Source organism: Dendrobates tinctorius, unplaced genomic scaffold, assembly GCF_039654945.1.
Source record: "Dendrobates tinctorius isolate UK_male_01 unplaced genomic scaffold, ASM3965494v1 ptg000483l, whole genome shotgun sequence".
Classification (NCBI taxonomy): domain Eukaryota; kingdom Metazoa; phylum Chordata; class Amphibia; order Anura; family Dendrobatidae; genus Dendrobates; species Dendrobates tinctorius.
The window spans coordinates 615,494-642,310 of NW_027362144.1; the positions used below are offsets into that span (position 1 = coordinate 615,494).

The 26,817-nt window shown below is 47.7% G+C and overlaps 1 protein-coding gene across 1 annotated transcript in view; it reads right to left on the minus strand.

Moving 5' to 3' along the window:
• The window catches only part of LOC141077945 (matrix metalloproteinase-21-like), a 48,215-nt gene that overhangs the window by 19,463 nt on the left and 1,935 nt on the right, over positions 1-26,817 (minus strand). Inside the window, exons 3-6 of the mRNA XM_073564728.1 lie at positions 26,381-26,598; positions 11,995-12,745; positions 11,596-11,735; positions 10,173-10,314 (exon numbers count right to left, since the gene is read on the minus strand). Coding sequence (XP_073420829.1) covers positions 10,173-10,314; positions 11,596-11,735; positions 11,995-12,745; positions 26,381-26,524 — 1,177 coding nt within the window. The 5' untranslated portion in view covers positions 26,525-26,598. The remainder of the gene's footprint in view (positions 1-10,172; positions 10,315-11,595; positions 11,736-11,994; positions 12,746-26,380; positions 26,599-26,817) is intronic.

A 26,817-nucleotide genomic window follows, 5' to 3' on the forward strand; every position in this document is an offset into this window, starting at 1 on the left:
TCACACTATAGAGCTCTGTACTGTAAGAGCGGTCACACTATAGAGCTCTGTACTGTAAGAGCGGTCACACTATAGAGCTCTGTACTGTAAGAGCGGTCACACTATAGAGCTGTGTACTGTAAGAGCGGTCACACTATAGAGCTGTGTACTGTAAGAGCGGTCACACTATAGAGCTGTGTACTGTAAGAGCGGTCACACTATAGAGCTGTGTACTGTAAGAGCGGTCACACTATAGAGCTCTGTAATGTAAGAGCGGTCACACTATAGAGCTCTGTACTGTAAGAGCGGTCACACTATAGAGCTGTGTACTGTAAGAGCGGTCACACTATAGAGCTGTGTACTGTAAGAGCGGTCACACTATAGAGACCTGTACTGTAAGAGCGGTCACACTATAGAGCCGTGTACTATAGGAGCGGTCACACTATAGTGCCGTGTACTGTAAGAGCGGCCACACTATAGAGCTGTGTACTGTAAGAGCGGCCACACTATAGAGCTGTGTACTGTAAGAGCGGTCACACTATCGAGCTCTGTACTGTAAGAGCGGTCACACTATAGAGCTGTGTACTGTAAGAGCGGTCACACTATAGAGCTCTGTACTGTAAGAGCGGTCACACTATAGAGCTGTGTACTGTAAGAGCGGTCACACTATAGAGCTCTGTACTGTAAGAGCGGTCACACTATAGAGCTCTGTACTGTAAGAGCGGTCACACTATAGAGCTGTGTACTGTAAGAGCGATCACACTATAGAGCTCTGTACTGTAAGAGCGGTCACACTATAGAGCTGTGTACTGTAAGAGCGGTCACACTATAGAGCTGTGTACTGTAAGAGCGGTCACACTATAGAGCTCTGTACTGTAAGAGCGGTCACACTATAGAGCTGTGTACTGTAAGAGCGGTCACACTACAGAGCTGTGTACTGTAAGAGCGGTCACACTATAGAGCTGTATACTGTAAGAGTGGCCACACTATAGAGCCCTGTACAGTAAGAGCGGTAACTCTATAGAGCTGTGTACTGTAAGAGCGGTCACACTATAGAGCTCTGTACTATAAGAGCGGCCACACTATAGAGCTCTGTACTGTATGAGCGGCCACACTATAGAGCTCTGTACTGTATGAGCGGTCACACTATAGAGCTGTGTACTGTAAGAGCGATCACACTATAGAGCTCTCTACTGTAAGAGCGGTCACACTATAGAGCTCTGTACTGTAAGAGCGGTCACTCTATAGAGCCGTGTACTGTAAGAGCGGTCACTCTATAAAGCCGTGTACTGTAAGAGCGGTCACTCTATAGAGCCATTTACTGTAAGAGCGGTCACTCTATAGAGCTGTGTACTGTAAGAGCGGTCACACTATAGAGCCCTGTATTGTAAGAGCGGTCACACTATAGAGCTGTGTACTGTAAGAGCGGCCACACTATAGAGCCCTGTACAGTAAGAGCGGTAACTCTATAGAGCCGTGTACTGTAAGAGCGGTCACTCTATAGAGCCATGTACTGTAAGAGCGGTCACTCTATAGAGCTGTGTACTGTAAGAGCGGTCACACTATAGAGCCCTGTACTGTAAGAGCGGTCACACTATAGAGCTGTGTACTGTAAAAGCGGTCACACTATAGAGCTCTGTACTGTAAGAGCGGTCACACTATAGAGCCCTGCACTGTAAGAGTAGTCACACTATAGAGCTCTGTACTGTAAGAGCGGTCACTCTATAGAGCCGTGTACTGTAAGAGCGGTCACTCTATAGAGCCGTGTACTGTAAGAGCGGTCACACTATAGAGCCCTGTACTGTAAGAGCGGTCACACTATAGAGCTCTGTACTGTAAGAGCGGTCACACTATAGAGCTGTGTACTGTAAGAGCGGTCACACTATAGAGCTGTGTACTCTAAGAGCGGTCACACTATAGAGCTCTGTTCTGTAAGAGCGGTCACACTATAGAGCTCTGTACTGTAAGAGCGGTCACACTATAGAGCTCTGTACTGTAAGAGCCGTCACACTACAGAGCTGTGTACTGTAAGAGCGGTCACACAATAGAGCTGTGTACTGTAAGAGCGGTCACACTATAGAGCTCTGTACTGTAAGAGCGGTCACACTATAGAGCTCTGTACTGTAAGAGCGGTCACACTATAGAGCTCTGTACTGTAAGAGCGGTCACACTATAGAGCTGTGTACTGTAAGAGCGGTCACACTATAGAGCTGTGTACTGTAAGAGCGGTCACACTATAGAGCTGTGTACTGTAAGAGCGGTCACACTATAGAGCTGTGTACTGTAAGAGCGGTCACACTATAGAGCTGTGTACTGTAAGAGCGGTCACACTATAGAGCTCTGTAATGTAAGAGCGGTCACACTATAGAGCTCTGTACTGTAAGAGCGGTCACACTATAGAGCTGTGTACTGTAAGAGCGGTCACACTATAGAGCTGTGTACTGTAAGAGCGGTCACACTATAGAGACCTGTACTGTAAGAGCGGTCACACTATAGAGCCGTGTACTGTAAGAGCGGTCACACTATAGTGCCGTGTACTGTAAGAGCGGCCACACTATAGAGCTGTGTACTGTAAGAGCGGTCACACTATAGAGCTGTGTACTGTAAGAGCGGTCACACTATAGAGCTGTGTACTGTAAGAACGGTCACACTATAGAGCTGTGTACTGTAAGAGCGGTCACACTATCGAGCTCTGTACTGTAAGAGCGGTCACACTATCGAGCTCTGTACTGTAAGAGCGGTCACACTATAGAGCTGTGTACTGTAAGAGCGGTCACACTATAGAGCTCTGTACTGTAAGAGCGGTCACACTATAGAGCTGTGTACTGTAAGAGCGGTCACACTATAGAGCTCTGTACTGTAAGAGCGGTCACACTATAGAGCTGTGTACTGTAAGAGCGATCACACTATAGAGCTCTGTACTGTAAGAGCGGTCACACTATAGAGCTGTGTACTGTAAGAGCGGTCACACTATAGAGCTGTGTACTGTAAGAGCGGTCACACTATAGAGCTCTGTACTGTAAGAGCGGTCACACTATAGAGCTGTGTACTGTAAGAGCGGTCACACTACAGAGCTGTGTACTGTAAGAGCGGTCACACTATAGAGCTGTGTACTGTAAGAGTGGCCACACTATAGAGCCCTGTACAGTAAGAGCGGTAACTCTATAGAGCTGTGTACTGTAAGAGCGGTCACACTATAGAGCTCTGTACTGTAAGAGCGGTCACACTATAGAGCAGAATTATCTCTTCATGTTACAGAAAGAGAAGAAATTCGAAGTGCACCTGAAGAAACAGAGGAATGGAGACATGTGACCCAGAGAAGCAGGAGGATCAGGAGGCAGTCAGCACCCATACTGCTCAGAAACCAGTACCAGGCTCTCACGCAGGAAAACAATGAAGAAATACATCAGGATAAGACTTTGCCCACAGACAGCAACCTTGTACGCCTTCAGAGTCCTCCTGGATGGAGAAAGAAAAATGTTGTGAAGAAGAAACGGAGAGTGGTGGTCATGGGGGATTCCCTGTTGAGAGGAACAGAGGCCGCTATCTGCAGACCGGATATAACTTCAAGAGAAATGTGCTGTCTTCCAGGTGCAAAAATTAAAGATGTGTCTGACAGGATATCAGGACTCTTCAGACCTACAGATGACTACCCATTCCTGCTACTACATGTGGGGACAAATGACACCGCAAGAAATGACCTGGAAACCATCTGCAGAGACTTTGAAGACTTAGGCAAGAAAGTGAAAGAACTGGGAGCGCAGGTGGTCTTCTCTTCCATCCTCCCAGTGGATGGCCATGGAACAAGGAGGTGGAATAAGATTCTGCAGGTGAACAACTGGCTACGTCGATGGTGCCGTCAGCAACGATTTGGATTTCTGGATCACGGAGTGAACTACTTATACGATGGACTACTTGCTAGAGATGGGGTGCACCTTACGAAGACTGGAAAGCATGTATTTGGAAGTCGCCTTGCTACACTTGTAAGGAGAGCTTTAAACTAGAACAACATGGGAAGGGAAGCAAAAGACCAGAAAAAGCCATACACCTGACAAATGCTATTGAGAACTCTGCTATTAGAAGTGGAAAGGAAGAACAAAGACAAAAGAATCTAATTAATACAAATATTGGAGAAAGAGAAACCAATCACAAACTAAAATGTTTCTATACTAATGCACAAAGCATGGGCAACAAACAAGGAGAATTGGAACTACTAACACAGGAAAAGAAATATGATGTCATTGGAATCACTGAAACTTGGTGGGACGATACACATGATTGGAATACAAGACTAGAAGAATACAACTTATTTGCAAGAAACAGACTTGATAAACGAGGAGGGGGTGTTGCATTGTATGTTAGAAACGCATATATCTGCACAGAGATTGAAGCTTCAGAGACTGGGAGTTCTGTGGAAACTGTTTGGGTAAGAATACAAGGACAGAACAATGGAAAGGACACCATTGTAGGCATTTACTACAGGCCGCCTGTGCAAGCTGAAGATATGGATGAACTCTTTATGCATCAAATGGCCAAGTTCTCCAAAAAATATGACATAGTTGTCATGGGAGATTTCAACTATCCAGACATTTGTTGGGAATCTCTCTCAGGCAAAACTAACAGGTCAAGGAAATTCTTATCCTCTCTTGCTGACAACTTTATCTTCCAAAAGGTAGGGGAGAAAACAAGGGGAACTGCTACCTTGGATCTAATCCTTATAAACAGGGAGGAAATGGTTGAGGAGGTAAAAGTGGCTGGAACCCTAGGAGGTAGCGACCATGCTATTTTAGAATTTTGGATAACTAGAGGCGGAAGACCTGTGAAGACTCAGACGTCAAGGTTAGATTTCAGAAAGGCAGATTTTAAGGGATTCAGAAAGAGAATTGGAGGGATCCAATGGCTGGATATCCTTAAAGACAAAAATGTCCAGGAAGGATGGGAAATCTTGAAAAATGAAATTCTCAAAGCACAGTTGTTAACAATTCCGAAAAGAGGGAAGAATAGGAAGCATTTAAGGAAACCAGGATGGGTGAACACAGAACTTAAGCACATGCTAAAAAGGAAGAAAAAAATGTTTATAAAATGGAAAGAGGGAGGCATATCTAAAGAAGAATATAATGCTGTCTGCAGAATCTGCAGGGCACAAATCAGATTAGCTAAAGCTGAAAATGAATTGAGGCTTGCAAGAGATGTCAAAAGCAATAATAAAGGATTTTGGGGATATGTCAAAAGTAAAAGAAAAGTCAAAGATGCTATAGGATGTTTACAGGATGAAAATGATGAAATGGTAAGACAGGATGTTGAGAAGGCTGAACTTTTAAATTCCTATTTTGCATCTGTTTTCTCTCAGAAAGGAAATGTAACACCAACTGTTATTCACTGTCCTATTAAGGGAATAGAAGAATCCAGGATATCTATAAACAGAAAGATAGTGAGGAAACACTTAGCTAACCTAAATGAATTCAAGTCTCCAGGTCCAGATGAATTACACCCCAGAGTACTGAAGGAGATAGCAGAAGAAATTTCTGAACCACTCTCCATAATCTTTGAAAATTCTTGGAGAACAGGAGAAGTGCCAGAAGACTGGAGAAGAGCAAATGTTGTTCCTATCTTCAAAAAGGGGAAGAAGGTGGACCCAGGCAACTATAGGCCGGTGAGTCTGACTTCTATACCAGGAAAGATCTTTGAACAAATTATTAAACAACATGTAAGTCAATACCTGGATAAGAATGAAGTGATCAAACAGAGTCAGCATGGGTTTGTAACTAATAAGTCATGTCAGACTAACTTAATTTCCTTCTATGACGGTATCACTGATTGGGTGGATCAAGGAAATGCTGTAGATATAGTATATCTTGACTTCAGCAAAGCATTTGACAAAGTCTCTCATACAATCCTTATTGAAAAAATGACTAAGTATGGAATGGACAAGGCAACTGTTAGGTGGATTCATAGCTGGCTTAGTGATCGGACCCAAAGAGTGGTCGTAAATGGCTGCACATCCAGTTGGAAGAATGTCTCAAGTGGGGTACCACAGGGCTCTGTCCTGGGCCCTGTATTGTTCAACATCTTTATCAACGATTTAGATGAAGGAATTGAGGGTAAACTGATTAAATTTGCTGATGACACAAAGCTAGGAGGGATAGCTAATACTAGAGAAGAGAGAGAGAGGATTCAAAAAGATTTAAATAAACTGGAGAAGTGGGCAGTAACTAACAGAATGGTTTTTAACAGGGAGAAATGCAAAGTACTACATCTGGGCAATAAAAATGAAAAAAGCATATATAGAATGGGAGGAATAGGGCTAAGTGACAGCACATGTGAAAAAGACTTGGGTATACTAATAGATCACAGACTGAATATGAGTCAACAGTGTGATGCAGCAGCAAAAAAGGCAAATGCAGTTCTAGGATGTATTAACAGAAGCATACAGTCTAGATCACGTGAAGTCATTATTTCCCTCTACTCCTCTTTGGTCAGACCTCATCTGGAATATTGTGTCCAGTTTTGGGCACCACATTTTAAAAAAGACATCAACAAACTGGAGCAAGTTCAGAAAAGAGCGACCAGAATGGTGACCGGTCTGCAAACCCTGTCTTATGAGGAAAGGTTGCAGGATTTGGGAATGTTTAGTTTGCAAAAGAGAAGACTGAGAGGAGACTTAATTGCTGTCTACAAATATCTAAAGGGCTGTCACATTGTAGAAGGATCAACTTTATTCTCATTTGCACAAGGAAAGACTAGAAGCAATGGGATAAAACTGAATGGGAGGAGACACAGATTAGATATTAGAAAAAACTTTTTGACAGTTAGAGTGATCAATGAGTGGAACAGGCTGCCACGAGAAGTGGTGAGTTCTCCTTCAATGGAAGTCTTCAAACAGAGGCTGGACAGACATCTGACTGGGATGATTTAGCGAATCCTGCTTTGAGCAGGGGGTTGGACCAGATGGCCCAGGAGGTCCCTTCCAACTCTACGATTCTATGATTCTATGAGAGCTGTGTACTGTAAGAGCGGTCACACTACAGAGCTGTGTACTGTAAGAGCGGTCACACTATAGAGCTGTGTACTGTAAGAGCGGCCACACTATAGAGCCCTGTACAGTAAGAGCGGTAACTCTATAGAGCTGTGTACTGTAAGAGCGGTCACACTATAGCGCTCTGTACTATAAGAGCGGCCACACTATAGAGCTCTGTACTGTATGAGCGGTCACACTATAGAGCTCTGTACTGTAAGAGCGGTCACACTATAGAGCTGTGTACTGTAAGAGCGATCACACTATAGAGCTCTGTACTGTAAGAGCGGTCACACTATAGAGCTGTGTACTGTAAGAGCGGTCACACTACAGAGCTGTGTACTGTAAGAGCGGTCACACTATAGAGCTGTGTACTGTAAGAGCGGCCACACTATAGAGCCCTGTACAGTAAGAGCGGTAACTCTATAGAGCTGTGTACTGTAAGAGCGGTCACACTATAGAGCTCTGTACTATAAGAGCGGCCACACTATAGAGCTCTGTACTGTATGAGCGGTCACACTATAGAGCTCTGTACTGTAAGAGCGGTCACACTATAGAGCCCTGTACTGTAAGAGCGGTCACACTATAGAGCTGTGTACTGTAAGAGCGGTCACACTATAGACCTGTGTACTGTAAGAGCGGTCACACTATAGAGCCGTGTACTGTAAGAGCGGTCACACTATAGAACTCTGTACTGTAAGAGCCGTCACACTATAGAGCTCTGTACTGTAAGAGCAGTCACACTATAGAGCTGTGTCCTGTAAGAGCGGTCACACTATAGAGCCGTGTACTGTAAGAGCGGTCACACTATAGAGCTCTGTACTGTAAGAGCCGTCACACTATAGAGCTCTGTACTGTAAGAGCGGTCACACTATAGAGCTCTGTACTGTAAGAGCGGTCACACTATAGAGCTCTGTACTGTAAGAGCGGTCACACTATAGAGCCGTGTACTGTAAGAGCGGTCACACTATAGAGCTCTGTACTGTAAGAGCGATCACACTATAGAGCTCTGTACTGTAAGAGCGGTCACACTATAGAGCCGTGTACTGTAAGAGCGGTCACACTATAGAGCTGTGTCCTGTAAGAGCGGTCACACTATAGAGCCGTGTACTGTAAGAGCGGTCACACTATAGAGCTGTGTACTGTAAGAGCGGTCACACTATAGAACTCTGTACTGTAAGAGCCGTCACACTATAGAGCTCTGTACTGTAAAAGCAGTCACACTATAGAGCTCTGTACTGTAAGAGCTGTCACACTATAGAGCTCTGTACTGTAAGAGCGGTCACACTATAGAGCCGTGTACTGTAAGAGCGGTCACACTATAGAGCCATGTCCTGTAAGAGCGGTCACACTATAGAGCCGTGTACTGTAAGAGCGGTCACACTATAGAGCTCTGTACTGTAAGAGCGGTCACACTATAGAACTCTGTACTGTAAGAGCCGTCACACTATAGAGCTCTGTACTGTGAAAGCAGTCACACTATAAAGCTCTGTACTGTAAGAGCGGTCACACTATAGAGCTCTGTACTGTAAGAGCGGTACTGTAAGAGCGGTCACACTATAGAGCTGTGTACTGTAAGAGCGGTCACACTATAGAGCTGTGTACTGTAAGAGCAGTTACACTACAGAGCTGTGTACTGTAAGAGCGGTCACACTATAGAGCTCTGTACTGTAAGAGCGGTCACACTATAGAGCTGTGTACTGTAAGAGCGGTCACACTATAGAGCTGTGCACTGTAAGAGCGGTCACACTATAGAGCTGTGTACTGTAAGAGCGGTCACACTATAGAGCTCTGTACTGTAAGAGCGGTCACACTATAGAGCTCTGTACTGTAAGAGCGGTCACACTATAGAGCTGTGTACTGTAAGAGCGATCACACTATAGAGCTCTGTACTGTAAGAGCGGTCACACTATAGAGCTGTGTACTGTAAGAGCGGTCACACTATAGAGCTCTGTAGTGTAAGAGCGGTCACACTATAGAGCTCTGTACTGTAAGAGCGGTCACACTATAGAGCTCTGTACTGTAAGAGCGGTCACACTATAGAGCTCTGTACTGTAAGAGCGGTCACACTATAGAGCCGTGTACTGTAAGAGCGGTCACACTATAGAGCTCTGTACTGTAAGAGCGGCCACACTATAGAGCCGTGTACTGTAAGAGCGGTCACACTATAGAGCTCTGTAGTGTAAGAGCGGTCACACTATAGAGCTGTGTACTGTAAGAGCGGTCACACTATAGAGCTCTGTACTGTAAGAGCGGTCACACTATAGAGCCGTGTACTGTAAGAGCGGTCACACTATAGAGCTCTGTACTGTAAGAGCGGCCACACTATAGAGCCGTGTACTGTAAGAGCGGTCACACTATAGAGCTCTGTACTGTAAGAGCGGCCACACTATAGAGCTGTGTACTGTAAGAGCGGTCACACTATAGAGCTCTGTACTGTAAGAGCGGTCACACTATAGAGCCCTGTACTGTAAGAGCGGTCACACTATAGATCTCTGTACTGTAAGAGCGGTCACACTATAGAGCTCTGTACTGTAACAGCGATCACACTATAGATCTCTGTACTGTAAGAGCGGTCACACTATATAGCCCTGTACTGTAAGAGCGGGCACACTATAGAGCTGTGTACTGTAAGAGCGGTCACACTATAGAGCCCTGTACTGTAAGAGCGGTCACACTATAGAGCTCTGTACTGTAAGAGCGGTCACACTATAGAGCTCTGTACTGTAAGAGCGGTCACACTATAGAGCTCTGTACTGTAAGAGCGGTCACACTATAGAGCTCTGTACTGTAAGAGCGGTCACACTATAGAGCTCTGTACTGTAAGAGCGGTCACACTATAGAGCTGTGTACTGTAAGAGCGGTCACACTGTAGAGCTCTGTACTGTAAGAGCGGTCACACTATAGAGCTCTGTACTGTAAGAGCGGTCACACTGTAGAGCTCTGTACTGTAAGAGCGGTCACACTATAGAGCTCTGTACTGTAAGAACGGTCACACTATGGAGCTCTGTACTGTAAGAGCGGTCACACTATAGAGCTCTGTACTGTAAGAGCGGTCACACTATAGAGCTCTGTACTGTAAGAACGGTCACACTATGGAGCTCTGTACTGTAAGAGCGGTCACTCTTTAAACATTTGTAGTTCCGAGCTGAGACTTCTCACCACTTTCATTTCTCACCATAAACCCTCTGGATCTCCCTACGATCAGCGTCATCCAGCTCCATCCTGTTGTTGGCCGGGATGTAGTTTGGCTGCATGACAGAGGTCACGTCATTCATGTGACTGAGGCCGAGGACGTGTCCAATCTCATGTACAGCAACCTGCAGTCAAGAGGAGACACATGAGAGCAGACATCAGCACAAGAACGTCTGGAAGGCACGTACTGCACCTCATGGTAGTCACATATGACCCTCACACTTCACTGGAGGTGCACACAACCCTCACACCTCACTAGTTGTACACATGACTCTCACACCTCACAGGAGGTTCACATGACCCTCTCACCTCACTGAAGGTGCACATGATCACTAGAGGTGCACACTACTGTGACATCTCACTAAAGATGCAAAAAAAACCACACACCTCACTTGAGTCACACATGATCCTCACACCTGATTGCAGGTGCACAGAATCCTCACAGATCACTGAAGGTGCACATGACCGTCACACTTCATTACAGGTGCACAGGACCCTCACACCTCACTGGAGGTGCACATGACCCTCACACCCCACTGGAGGTGCACATGACCCTCAACCCTCATTGGATGTGCACATGACCCTCACACCTTACTGGAGATGCACATTGCCCTCACACCTCACTCGTAGTGCACATGACCCTCACTGGAAGTTTACATGACCCTCGCATCTCACTGGAGGTGCACTTGACCCTCACACATCGCTGGAAGTGCACGTGACCCTCACTGGAGGTGCACATGACCTTCACATCTCACTAGAGTAGAGGTACACATGACCCTCACACCTCAGTGGAGGTGCACATGACCCTCACACTTCACTGGAGGTGCACATGATCCTCGCAATTCAGTGGAGGTGTGTATGACCCTCACATGTCACTAGAGATGCAGATGATCTTCACAACTTAGTGGATGTGAACATGACCCTGACATTTCACTGGAGGTGCATATGACTCTTAATGGAGGTGCACATGACTTTCACAACTCACTGGTGAAGCACATGGCCCTCACACCTCAGTGGAGGTGCACATGACCCTCACACCTCAGAGGAGGTGCACATGACCCTCACACCTCAGAGGAGGTGCACATGACCCTCACACCTCAGAGGAGGTGCACATGACCCTCACACCTCAGAGGAGGTGCACATGACCCTCACACCTCAGAGGAGGTGCACATGACCCTCACACCTCAGAGGAGGTGCAAAATGACCCTCACACCTCAGAGGAGGTGAAAAATGACCCTCTAACATCACTGGAGGTGCACAATGACCCTCACACCTCAGTGGAGGTGTACATGTCTGTGGTATGTCACTGGAGGTGCACATGACCCTTACTGGAGGTGCACATGACCCTCACAGCTCACTGGAGGTGCACATGACCCTCACACCTCTTCAACAGTGGCAGCTCTCACCTTCAGTAGACTGATCCCCTGCTCACTATTGGGAGGCACAAAATGTTCATCATCGTCAAAATGTATGTCCCCCAGACGCCAGGCATGAGCAAACTCCCTGCCCGTCCCATCAAAGAGCTGAGAGCAGCCCAGGTGCCGCCCTGGAAGGGAGAGAGAAAGAAGGACAGAAAGTCAAGAGCCCACGTAACTAACAAAACACTCTGTCACTGTTATTACGGGGGCACTGTGGATATCACTGTTATAATAACCACAAGTTTCTACAATGTAGGCCTCCCCAATAATACCATTATCTGCGCGGGAAAGACTTTCTACCTCTCTAGTCAGGGTCAAATATTCTGGGCAAGAAAGACGCCTGTCGTTACTCCTCAGAAGAGAAATCGGTGACGTTCTAGTACTCACGGGTCCCGAAGCCCAGCTTTATGTCTATGAGGTGGGCAGGAGATATCAAATCTTCTTCAAAGTTGAGGGGGACGACTTCACTCCAGATCCTGAAGGCTCGCATTAGTATGGACCTCTGTTGGTTAGTAGTCAGCCACACGCTGTACCCCTCCCCCAGCAACCTCCATTTTATTGTAGGCTTAGAGAAGGCCCCCTTCTTGGTTCCTGCCTTGATGAGGTCACTGCGTTTCTTCCTAACGTGACGTCCCAGCTCTTGGTTGTCCCTCAGTTGTGATTGAATTCTCTTTTTTGCCTCCATAATTTCCCTCCGGATTCTCTCACTGGAGGGCATGATGGGGGTGGCAGAGGAGGTAAAATGTAAATATTCAGCTTTTTGGCCACTATATGGTATTGAAGTGGCACTTTCAGTTGGGTTCACATATTCGTTCTTTTCTACCTCTGGGATCTTACGGTCAGGGACCCCACAACGTGGTGCACTCATGGCCTCCTGAGTGGCTTCATCCAACTCCCCCGTCACTTTCAGCCTGTTAGCCTCCTGGAATTTCTTCAAGGCTCTGATGAATCTAGGATTTATTGATGTTTCTGGAAGCTCATGAATGACTGGTTGAGTAGAAGAGAAAGACTTGTCCTCACTCAGAAGGCTGGAGATGTCGGCTGGGTCCACATTCTCCCCAGAAGCTGATGGAGTAGTGCGGGATAGCAAAGAGTCCCAGCGGACTGGCTCGATCCAGCCATACTTCCAGAGGTATTTCTTCAAGAAACAAAAAAATGAATAGTTATAGCAAAGGGAAGATATTTCCATCAATACCTCAGTCCAAAACAGTCATCATCGTCTTCACCGCACCCTATCAACTTCACCAATACCCAACTCCAAGACAGTCATCATCACCTACACCACACCCTGTTATCTCCACCAGCACCCCATTCCAAGACAGTCATCATCACCTACACCACACCCTGTTATTTCCACCAACACCCCACTCTAAGACAGTTATCCCTGCCTGCACTGCACCTCGTCATACCCATCAGCACCTCATTCCAAGATCATCATTATCGCCTACACCACACCCTGTCATCTCCAACTACACCCTATTCCAAGACAATCATCACTGCCTTCACCACACCACTTCACCACCGTCTACACTCCAATCCAAGTCAGTCACCATTGCCTACACCACACCCCATAATCTGCACCTACAACATACTGCAAGACAGTCATCTCTGTCTACACCACACCCCATCATCTCCACCTACACCACATTCCAAGACAGTCATCACTGCCTTCACCACACCATTTCACCACTGCCTACACTCCAATCCAAGTCAGTAACTGTTGCTTAAACCTGACCCCATAATCTGCACCTACAACATACTACAAGACAGTCATCTCTGTCTACACCACACCCTGTCATCTCCAACTACACCCTATTCCAAGACAATCATCACTGCCTTCACTACACCACTTCACCACCGTCTACACTCCAATCCAAGTCAGTCACCATTGCCTACACCACACCCCATAATCTGCACCTACAACATACTGCAAGACAGTCATCTCTGTCTACACCACACCCCATCATCTCCACCTACACCACATTCCAAGACAGTCATCACTGCCTTCACCACACCACTTCACCACTGCCTACTCTCCAATCCAAGTCAGTAACTGTTGCTTAAACCTGACCCCATAATCTGCACCTACAACATACTGCAAGACAGTCATCTCTGTCTACACCACACCCTGTCATCTCCAACTACACCCTATTCCAAGACAATCATCACTGCCTTCACCACACCACTTCACCACCGTCTACACTCCAATCCAAGTCAGTCACCATTGCCTACACCACACCCCATAATCTGCACCTACAACATACTACAAGACAGTCATCTCTGTCTACACCACACCCCATCATCTCCAACTACACCCTATTCCAAGACAGTCATCACTGCCTTCACCACACCACTTCATCACCGTCTACACTCCAATCCAAGTCAGTCACCATTGCCTACACCACACCCCATAATCTGCACCTACAACATACTGCAAGACAGTCATCTCTGTCTACACCACACCCCATCATCTCCACCTACACCGCATTCCAAGACAATCATCACTGCCTTCACCACACCACTTCACCACAGCCTACACTCCAATCCAAGACCGTCATCATCGACTACACCGCATCCGTCATCTCCACTTACAGTGCACCCCATTGTCTCCACCTGTACCCTACCCATCCCATCATCTTCACCAATACCTCACTCAAAGACAGTAATCACTGCCTAAACCGCCTACAACGTCAAGTAACAAAGGTCAGTAACTGGGGTGACGAAACAATAGACTGAATAATGAAGTCAGGGGAATAACTGGGATCCAATACCAGTGAGTCAGTCACAATAAGGTGACACTAGGATAAGACACAGTTAGGGTACAAGGGTCAGTCTGAGGAACAGCTGGACAACCAGAGACCCGTGTTTAGAGAGTGATCAAGGCCTAATATCTGGCCATAAAAGGATGTGGTACTGTCCCACTGGCCAAAGCAGAAAGCTCATTACATTGGCAGGACACCTGGACTCCACATAACCTATTAGTCTAGTGCAACCACAGTTGTCAGACATTCCTGGATGCACAACATGTGTGGATGGAAGCAGATGTAGTTGGGAACAGCATGCGGAAGACCCCTGAAAGCATCTCTGAATCCCAGGACGGTGCTGAGAACAATGTTATCAGATTATTACGCCACTTTTACGGACTGACAATAAAACATACAAAACCAAAGTTAAAATTGATTTTACTGAAAAAAATGTTAAGAAACATTTCATATAATTACTTGTACAGTTGAAACCAGAAGTTTCCATCCACTATATAAAAAGACACATCTGCAGGTTTATCTCAATATCTGACATGAAATCAGAATAAACTTTTCCCGTTTTAGGTCCATTAGGGTTACCATAATTATTAATATTTGCCAAATGCCAAAATAATGAGAGAGAGAGAGAATGTTTAAGGCATTTTTATTACTTACTGCAAAGTCAAAAGTTTCTATCCACTAAGATTATTATGCCTTTAAACAATTCTGGACTGCCTATATGATGATATCATGTGTTTGTAAGCTTCTGATAAGTTTTTTGGCAATGTCTTAGCAAATTAGAGACATTCAAGTGGATGTATTGTAATGCTCACCTGAAACACACTGCTTCTTTGTGTAGCATCTTGGGAAAGTCTCAAGAAATCAGCCAAGATATGAGGAAGATTTGCGCAAGTCTGGCTCATCCTTGGGTACAATTTCAAGATACCTGAAGGCGCCTCATTAATCTGTACAAACAATTATATGCAAGTACAAACAAGATGGGAATGTCCATCCATCACACCGCTCAGGAAGGAGATGGGTTCTGTGTCCCAGAGAAGAACAGGCTTTGGTCCGACATGTGCATATCAACCCCAGGGCAAAAGCAAAACACCTTGTGAAGATGATGGCGGAAGCTGATAAGATTGTGTCAATTTCTACAGTGAAATGAGCACTGTATCAACATGGTTTGAAAGGCCACTCTGCCAGGAAGAAGCCATTACTCCAAATGATACAAAAAACAAAACTAAATGTTTACAAATGCACACAGGAGCAAAGACCTTAGTTTTTGGAGACATGTCCTGTGATTGATGAAACTAAAATTGAACTTTTTAGGCATAATGACTATCGTTACATTTGGAGGGAAAAGGGAGAAGCCTGCAAGCCTAAGAACACCATCCCAACTGTGAAACATGGTGGTGGCAGCATCATGTTGTAGGGTTGTTTTGATGCAGGAGGGATTAGTGCACTTCACAAAATAGATGACATCATGAGAAAAAAAGATTATGTGACAACAGGGATTGAAATTCAGCCCTGGCATTTGAAATCACACAGTCCCATGCTGTCACTTTCCGCAAGAACCAGATGGCATATATTATTAATATTACTCTGGATGAAGTAAAGCAAGATCTACTACAAGCCAGTATTTTCAATGATACCCGTTGCTTGCTGGGGTAAGTGACAAAGTCAGTAACTTTGTGCTTTATCAAAGCTCTTAACAGTATGGGAGTCTTGAGAATACCGAATCTGTTTACAACGTAGTTTCCAAGCGGCCCACTACCAGACAGGCCCTTCTAGCATTTGCCAGAATTGCCAGATGGCAAGTCCTGGCCTGCCTACACCAGACTCCATGACATACACCACACTCCATCACTTACTCCACACTACATCACCACACCACACTCCATCACTTACTCCACACACCATCACCTATACCACACTCCATCACTTACTCCACACACCATCACCTACACCACACTCCATCACTTACTCCACACTCCATCACCTACACCACACTCCATCACCTACTCCAAACTCCATCAGCTACACCACACTCCATCACCTACACCACACTCCATCACTTACTCCACACCTCACCACACTACATCACCTACACCACACTCCATCACTCACACAATACTACTTCACCTACACCACACTCCATCATTTACTCCACACTCCATCATCTGCACCACACTCCATCACTTACTCCACACTCCATCACCTACACCACACTCCATCACTTACTCCTCACTACATCACCTCACCACACTACATCACCTACACCACACTCCATCACTCACACAATACTACATCACCTACACGATACTGCATCACTTACTCCACACTCCATCACCTACACCACGCTCCATCACTTACTCCACACTCCACCTACACCTCACCCCATCACTTACTCTACACTCCATCACTTATACCACACTCCATCACTTACTCCACACTCAATAACCTACACCACACTCCCTCACTTACTCCACACTCCATCACCTATACCACACTCCATTACTTACTCCACACTACATCACCTACACCACACTCCATCACCTACACCACAATCCATCACCTACACCACACTCCACCACAATCCATCACCTCCACCATACTCCATCTCCTACACCACACTCCATCTCCTACACCACACTCCATCACCTTCACCACACTCCATCTCCTACACCACACTCCATCACCTTCGCCACACTCCATCACCTACACCACACTCCATCACCTACTCCACACTACATCTCCTACACCACACTCCATCACCTTCACCACACTCCATCTCCTACACCACACTCCATCACCTTCGCCACACTCCATCACCTACACCACACTCCATCACCTACTCCAGATTCCATCACCTACACCACACTCCATCACCTACTCCACACTCCATCACCTACACCACACTCCATCACCTACTCCAAACTCCATCAGCTACACCACACTCCATCACCTACACCACACTCCATCACTTACTCCACACCTCACCACACTACATCACCTACACCACACTCCATCACTCACACAATACTACTTCACCTACACCACACTCCATCATTTACTCCACACTCCATCATCTGCACCACACTCCATCACTTACTCCACACTCCATCACCTACACCACACTCCATCACTTACTCCTCACTACATCACCTCACCACACTACATCACCTACACCACACTCCATCACTCACACAATACTACATCACCTACACGATACTGCATCACTTACTCCACACTCCATCACCTACACCACGCTCCATCACTTACTCCACACTCCACCTACACCTCACCCCATCACTTACTCTACACTCCATCACTTATACCACACTCCATCACTTACTCCACACTCAATAACCTACACCACACTCCCTCACTTACTCCACACTCCATCACCTATACCACACTCCATTACTTACTCCACACTACATCACCTACACCACACTCCATCACCTACACCACAATCCATCACCTACACCACACTCCACCACAATCCATCACCTCCACCATACTCCATCTCCTACACCACACTCCATCTCCTACACCACACTCCATCACCTTCACCACACTCCATCTCCTACACCACACTCCATCACCTTCGCCACACTCCATCACCTACACCACACTCCATCACCTACTCCACACTACATCTCCTACACCACACTCCATCACCTTCACCACACTCCATCTCCTACACCACACTCCATCACCTTCGCCACACTCCATCACCTACACCACACTCCATCACCTACTCCAGATTCCATCACCTACACCACACTCCATCACCTCCACCACACTCCATCGCCTACACCAAACTTCATCACCTTCACCACACTCCATCACCTTCACCACACTCCATCACCTACCCCACACTCCATCACCTCCACCACACTCCATCACTTACACCACACTCCATCACCTACTCCAGATTCCATCACCTACACCACACTCCATCACCTCCACCACACTCCATCTCCTACACCACACTCCATCACCTTCACCACACTCCATCTCCTACACCACACTCCATCACCTTCGCCACACTCCATCACCTACACCACACTCCATCACCTACTCCAGATTCCATCACCTACACCACACTCCATCACCTAAACCACACTCCATCACCTACTCCACACTACATCACCTCCACCATACTCCATCTCCTACACCACACTCCATCACCTACTCCAAACTCCATCACCTACACCACACTCCATCACTTACTCCACACTCACTCCACACTCCGTCACCTACACCACACTCCATCACTTACTCCACACTCCATCACTTACTCCACACACCATCACCTACACCACACTCCATCACCTACACCACACTCCATCACCTACTCCAAGCTCCATCACCTACACCACACTCCATCACCTACACCACACTCCATCACTTACTCCACACTCCATCACCTACACCCCACTCCATCACTTACTCCACACTCCACCTTCACCTCACCCCATCACTTACTCCACACTCCATCACCTATACCACACTCCATCACTTACTCCACACTCCATCACCTACACCACACTCCATCACCTACCCCACACTCCATCACCTCCACCACACTCCATCACCTCCACCACACTCCATCACCTATACCACACTCCATAACCTACCCCACACTCCATCACCTATACCACACTCCATCACTTACTCCACACTCCATCACCTACACCACACTCCATCACCTATACCACACTCCTTCACTTACTCCACACTCCATCACCTACACCACACTCCATCACCTACCCCACACTCCATCACCTACCCCACACTCCATCACCTCCACCACACTCCATCACCTACCCCACACTCCATCACCTCCACCACATTACATCACCTATACCACACTCCATCACCTATACCACACTCCATCACTTACTCCACACTCCATCACCTATACCACACTCCATCACTTACTCCACACTCCATCACCTACACCACACTCCCTCACTTACTCCACACTCCATCACCTATACCACATTCCATCACGTACACCACACTCCATGACCTACCCCACACTCCATCACCTATACCACACTCCATCACTTACTCCACACTCCATCACCTACACCACACTCCATCACCTATACCACACTCCATCACTTCCACACTCCATCACCTACACCACACTCCTTCACTTAATCCATCACTTACTCCACACTCCATCACCTACACCACACTCCATCACCTGCACCTCACTCCATTACCTACACCACACTCCATCACTTCCAACACACTCTATCACCTATACCACACTCCCTCACTTACTCCACACTCCATCACCTATACCACATTCCATCACCTGCACCACACTCCACCACACTCCATCTCTTACACCACACTCCATCACCTCCACCACACTCCATCACCTACACCACACTCCACCACAATCCTTCACCTCCACCACACTCCATTTCCTACACCACACTCCATCACCTCCACCACAATCCATCACCTCCACCACCTTCACCACACTCCATCACCTACACCACACTCCATCACCTACACCACACTCCATCACCTACCCCACACTCCATCACCTCCACCACACTCCATCACCTCCACCACACTCCATCACCTACACCACACTCCATCACCTTCACCACACTCCATCACCTACACCACACTCCATCACCTACTCCACACTCCATCACCTCCATCACCTCCACCACACTCCATCACCTACACCACACTCCATCACCTTCACCACACTCCATCACCTACACCACACTCCATCACCTACACCACACTCCATCACCTCCATCACCTTCACCACACTCCATCACCTACACCACACTCCATCACCTACACCACACTCCATCACCTACCCCACACTCCATCACCTCCACCACACTCCATCACCTCCACCACACTCCATCACCTACACCACACTCCATCACCTTCACCACACTCCATCACCTACACCACACTCCATCACCTACTCCACACTCCATCACCTGCACCACACTCAATCACCTACACCACACTCCATCACCTCCATCACCTTCACCACACTCCATCACCTACACCACACTCCATCACCTACACCACACTCCATCACCTACCCCACACTCCATCACCTCCACCACACTCCATCACCTCCACCACACTCCATCACCTACACCACACTCCATCAGCTTCACCACACTCAATCACCTACACCACACTCCATCACCTACCCCACACTCCATCACCTGCACCACACTCAATCACCTACACCACACTCCATCACCTACCCCACACTCCATCACCTGCACCACACTCCATCACCTATACCACACTCCATCACTTACTCCACACTCCATCACCTACACCACACTCCATCACCTATACCACACTCCATCACTTACTCCATCACTTACTCCACACTCCATCACCTACCACAGACTCCATCACCTACACCACACTCCATCACTTCCACCACACTCCATCACCTATACCACACTCCCTCACTTACTCCACACTCCATCACCTATACCACATTCCATCACCTACACCACACTCCACCACAATCCATCACCTCCACCACACTCCATCTCCTACACCACACTCCACCACAATCCATCACCTCCACCACACTCCATCACCTACACCAAACTCCATCACCTTCACCACACTCCATCACCTACCCCACACTCCATCACCTCCACCACACTCCATCACCTACCCCACACTTCATCACCTCCACCACATTACATCACCTATACCACACTCCATCACCTATACCACACTCCATCACTTACTCCACACTCCATCACCTATACCACACTCCATCACTTACTCCACACTCCATCACCTACACCACACTCCCTCACTTACTCCACACTCCATCACCTATACCACATTCCATCACGTACACCACACTCCATGACCTACCCCACACTCCATCACCTATACCACACTCCATCACTTACTCCACACTCCATCACCTACACCACACTCCATCACCTATACCACACTCCATCACTTCCACACTCCATCACCTACACCACACTCCTTCACTTAATCCATCACTTACTCCACACTCCATCACCTACACCACACTCCATCACCTGCACCTCACTCCATTACCTACACCACACTCCATCACTTCAAACACACTCTATCACCTATACCACACTCCCTCACTTACTCCACACTCCATCACCTATACCACATTCCATCACCTGCACCACACTCCACCACACTCCATCTCTTACACCACACTCCATCACCTCCACCACACTCCATCACCTACACCACACTCCACCACAATCCTTCACCTCCACCACACTCCATTTCCTACACCACACTCCATCACCTCCACCACAATCCATCACCTCCACCACACTCCATCTCCTACACCACACTCCATCACCTCCATCACCTTCACCACACTCCATCACCTACACCACACTCCATCACCTACACCACACTCCATCACCTACCCCACACTCCATCACCTCCACCACACTCCATCACCTCCACCACACTCCATCACCTACACCACACTCCATCACCTTCACCACACTCCATCACCTACACCACACTCCATCACCTACTCCACACTCCATCACCTACACCACACTCCATCAGCTTCACCACACTCAATCACCTACACCACACTCCATCACCTACCCCACACTCCATCACCTGCACCACACTCAATCACCTACACCACACTCCATCACCTACCCCACACTCCATCACCTGCACCACACTCCATCACCTACACCACACTCCATCACCTTCACCATACTTCATCACCTACATCACACTCTATCGCCTACACCACACTCCATCACCTACCCCACACTCCATCAGTTACTCCACACTCCATCACCTACACCACACTCCATCACCTACACCACACTCCATCACCTACACCACACTCCATCACTTACTCCAACACTTACTCCACACTCCATCACCTACACCACACTCCATCACTTACTCCACACTAGATCACCTACACCACACTCCATCACCTACACCACACTCCACCACAATCCATCACCTCCACCACACTCCATCTCCTACACCACACTCCATCACCTCCACCACACTCCATCACCTCCACCACACTCCATCACCTACACCACACTCCACCACAATCCATCACCTCCACCACACTCCATCTCCTACACCACACTCCATCACCTCCACCACACTCCATCACCTACACCACACTCCATCTCCTACACCACACTCCATCACCTCCATCACCTCCACCAAACTCCATCACCTTCACCACACTCCATCACCTACACAACACTCCATCACCTCCACCACACTCCATCACCTACCCCACACTCCATCACCTATACCACACTACATCACCTATACCACACTCCATCACTTACTCCACACTCCATCACCTATACCACACTCCATCACTTACTCCACACTCCATCACCTACACCACACTCCCTTACTTACTCCACACTCCATCGCCTATACCACATTCCATCACGTACACCACACTCCATGACCTACCACACACTCCATCACCTATACCACACTCCATCACTTACTCCACACTCCATCACCTACACCACACTCCATCACCTATACCACACTCCATCACCTACACCACACTCCTTCACTTAATCCATCACTTACTCCACACTCCATCAACTACCACAGACTCCATCACCTACACCACACTCCATCACCTGCACCTCACTCCATTACCTACACCACACTCCATCACTTCCAACACACTCTATCACCTATACCACACTCCCTCACATACTCCACACTCCATCACCTATACCACATTCCATCACCTGCACCACACTCCACCACACTCCATCTCTTACACCACACTCCATCACCTCCACCACACTCCATCACCTACACCACACTCCACCACAATCCATCACCTCCACCACACTCCATCTCCTACACCACACTCCATCACCTCCACCACAATCCATCACCTCCACCACACTCCATCTCCTACACCACACTCCATCACCTCCATCACCTTCACCACACTCCATCACCTACACCACACTCCATCACCTACACCACACTCCATCACCTACACCACACTCCATCACCTTCACCACACTCCATCACCTTCACCACACTCCATCACCTACCCCACCCTACATCACCTACCCCACCCTACATCACCTACTCCACACTCCATCACCTACACCACACTCCATCACTTTCACCACACTCAATCACCTACACCACACTCCATCACCTACCCCACACTCCATCACCTGCACCACACTCCATCACCTACACCACACTCCATCACCTACCCCACATTCCATCACCTCCACCATACTTCATCACCTACATCACACTCTATCGCCTACACCACACTCCATCACTTTCACCACACTCCATCACCTACCCCACACTCCATCAGTTACTCCACACTCCATCACCTACACCACACTCCATCACCTACCCCACACTCCATCACCTACCCCACACTCCATCACCTTCACCATACTTCATCACCTACATCACACTCTATCGCCTACACCACACTCCATCACTTTCACCACACCCCATCAACTGCACCACACTCCATCACCCACCCCACACTCCATCAGTTACTCCACACTCCATCACCTACACCACACTCCATCACCTTCACCACACTCCATCACCTACCCCACACTCCATCAGTTACTCCACACTCCATCACCTACACCACACTCCATCACCTACACCACACTTCATCACCTACACCACACTCCATCACCTACACCACACTCCATCACCTACACGACACTCCATCACTTACTCCAACACTTACTCCACACTCCATCACCTACACCACACTTCCTCACTTACTCCACACTCCATCACCTACACCACACTCCTTCACTTAATCCATCACTTACTCCACACTCCATCACCTACCACAGACTCCATCACCTACACCACACTCCATCACCTGCACCTCACTCCATTACCTACACCACACTCCACTTCCACCACACTCTATCACCTATACCACACTCCCTCACTTACTCCACACTCCATCACCTCCACCACTCTCCATCTCCTACACCACACTCCATCACTTACTCCACACTACATCACCTCCACCTCACTCCATCACCTACACCACACTCCATCACCTATACAACACTCCATCACTTACTCCACACTCCATCAGCTACACCACACTCCATCACTTACTCCTCACTACATCACATACACCACACTCCATCATTTACTCCACACTCCATCATCTGCAGCACACTCCATCACCTACACCACACTCCATCACTTACACCACACTCCATCACTTACTCCACACTCCATCACCTAGACCACACTCCATCACCTACACCACACTCCATCACCTACACTACACTCCATCACTTACTCCATACTCCATCACCTACACCACACTACATCACCAACTCCAAACTCCATCACCTACACCACACTCCATCACCTACACCACACTCCATCAATTCCTCCACACACCATCACCTACACCACACTTCATCACTTACTCCTCACTACATCACCTACACCACACTCCATCGCTCACACAATACTACATCACCTACACCACACTCCATCATTTACTCCACACTCCATCATCTGCACCACACTCCATCACCTACACCACACTCCATCACTTACTCCACCACCTACACCACACTCCATCACTTACTCCACACTAGATCACCTACACCACACTCCATCACCTACACCACACTCCACCACAATCCATCACCTCCACCACACTCCATCTCCTACACCACACTCCATCACCTATACAACACTCCATCATTTACTCCACACTACATCACCTACACCACACTCCATCACCTACACAACACTCCATCACCTCCACCACATTCCATTATCTACACCACACTCCATCACCTACACCACACTCCATGACCTACCCCTCACTCCATCACCTCCATCACACTCCATCACCTACACTAAACTCCATCACCTTCACCACACTCCATCACCTACACCACACTCCATCACCTACCCCACACTCCATCACCTCCACCACACTCCATCACCTACACCACACTCCATCACCTACCCCACATTCCAACACCTACTCCACACTCCATCACCTCCACCACACTCCATCACCTACACCACACTCCATCACCTACACCACACTCCATCACCTACACCACACTCCATCACCTACACCACACTCCATCACCTACCCCACATTCCACCACCTACTCCACACTCCATCACCTCCACCACACTCCATCACCTACCCCACATTCCACCACCTACACCACACTCCATCACCTTCACCACACTCCATCACCTTCACCACACTCCATCACCTTCACCACACTCCATTACCTACACCACACTCCATCACCTACCCCACATTCCACCACCTACTCCACACTCCATCACCTCCACCACACTCCATCACCTACCCCACATTCCACCACCTACACCACACTCCATCACCTACACCACACTCAATCACCTACACCACACTCAATCACCTACACCACACTCCATCACCTTCACCACACTTCATCACCTACCCCACACTCCACCACCTACACCACACCCAATCACCAACCCCACACTCCATCACTTACTCAATCACTTACTTCACACTCCATCACCTACACCACTCTCTATCACTTACTCCACACTCCATCACCTACATCACAATCTATCGCCTACACCACACTCCATCACCTTCACCACACTCCATCACCTACACCACATTCCATCACCTACACCACACTCCCTCACTTACTCCACACTCCATCACCTACACCACACTCCATCGCCTGCACCTCACTCCATCACCTTCACCACACTCCTTCACCAACACCACCCTCCATCTCCTACACCACACTCCATTACTTACTCCACACTCCAACACCTCCACCTCCACCGCACTCCATCACCTCCAACTCTCTCCATAGCCAACATCTACACCACTCCTCTTCACCTCCACTTACGCCACACTCCATCACTTGCACCAAACTCCACTCCATCACCTACACCCACATCACAATCATTACCTGGGCATATGTCTCTGTGATGATGGACTGTGCCTTGTCCTTGGATTGACTCTGTATACCGGAGCCATCTCTTGCATAGAACAGTCTCTCTCCTGTGCTCAGATGTATGAAGAGCAGGGTCAACAGAGCTGGTTTGGGCTCCATGAAACCAATGTTCGTTTCATAGAAGATTTCTCTCTTTTATTGGCTGAGTTTTATCTTCTCAACGAGTGTCGTTTCTGTTGTGTGAAGCATGAAAGGGCCAATTTCAGGAGAGCGGCATATAGACACTGATCCAAGGCTGGGTTCACATCGCGTTAGTTGCCACTCGTTTGACGGATCCGTTACTAAGTGGCAATATCGCATTGTAACTCATCCGTTAATGCACCCATTGCCATTCATTATCGTAACGAATCCTAACGCATGTCAATATCGGCAGGTATTAGTGATAGTCCGTT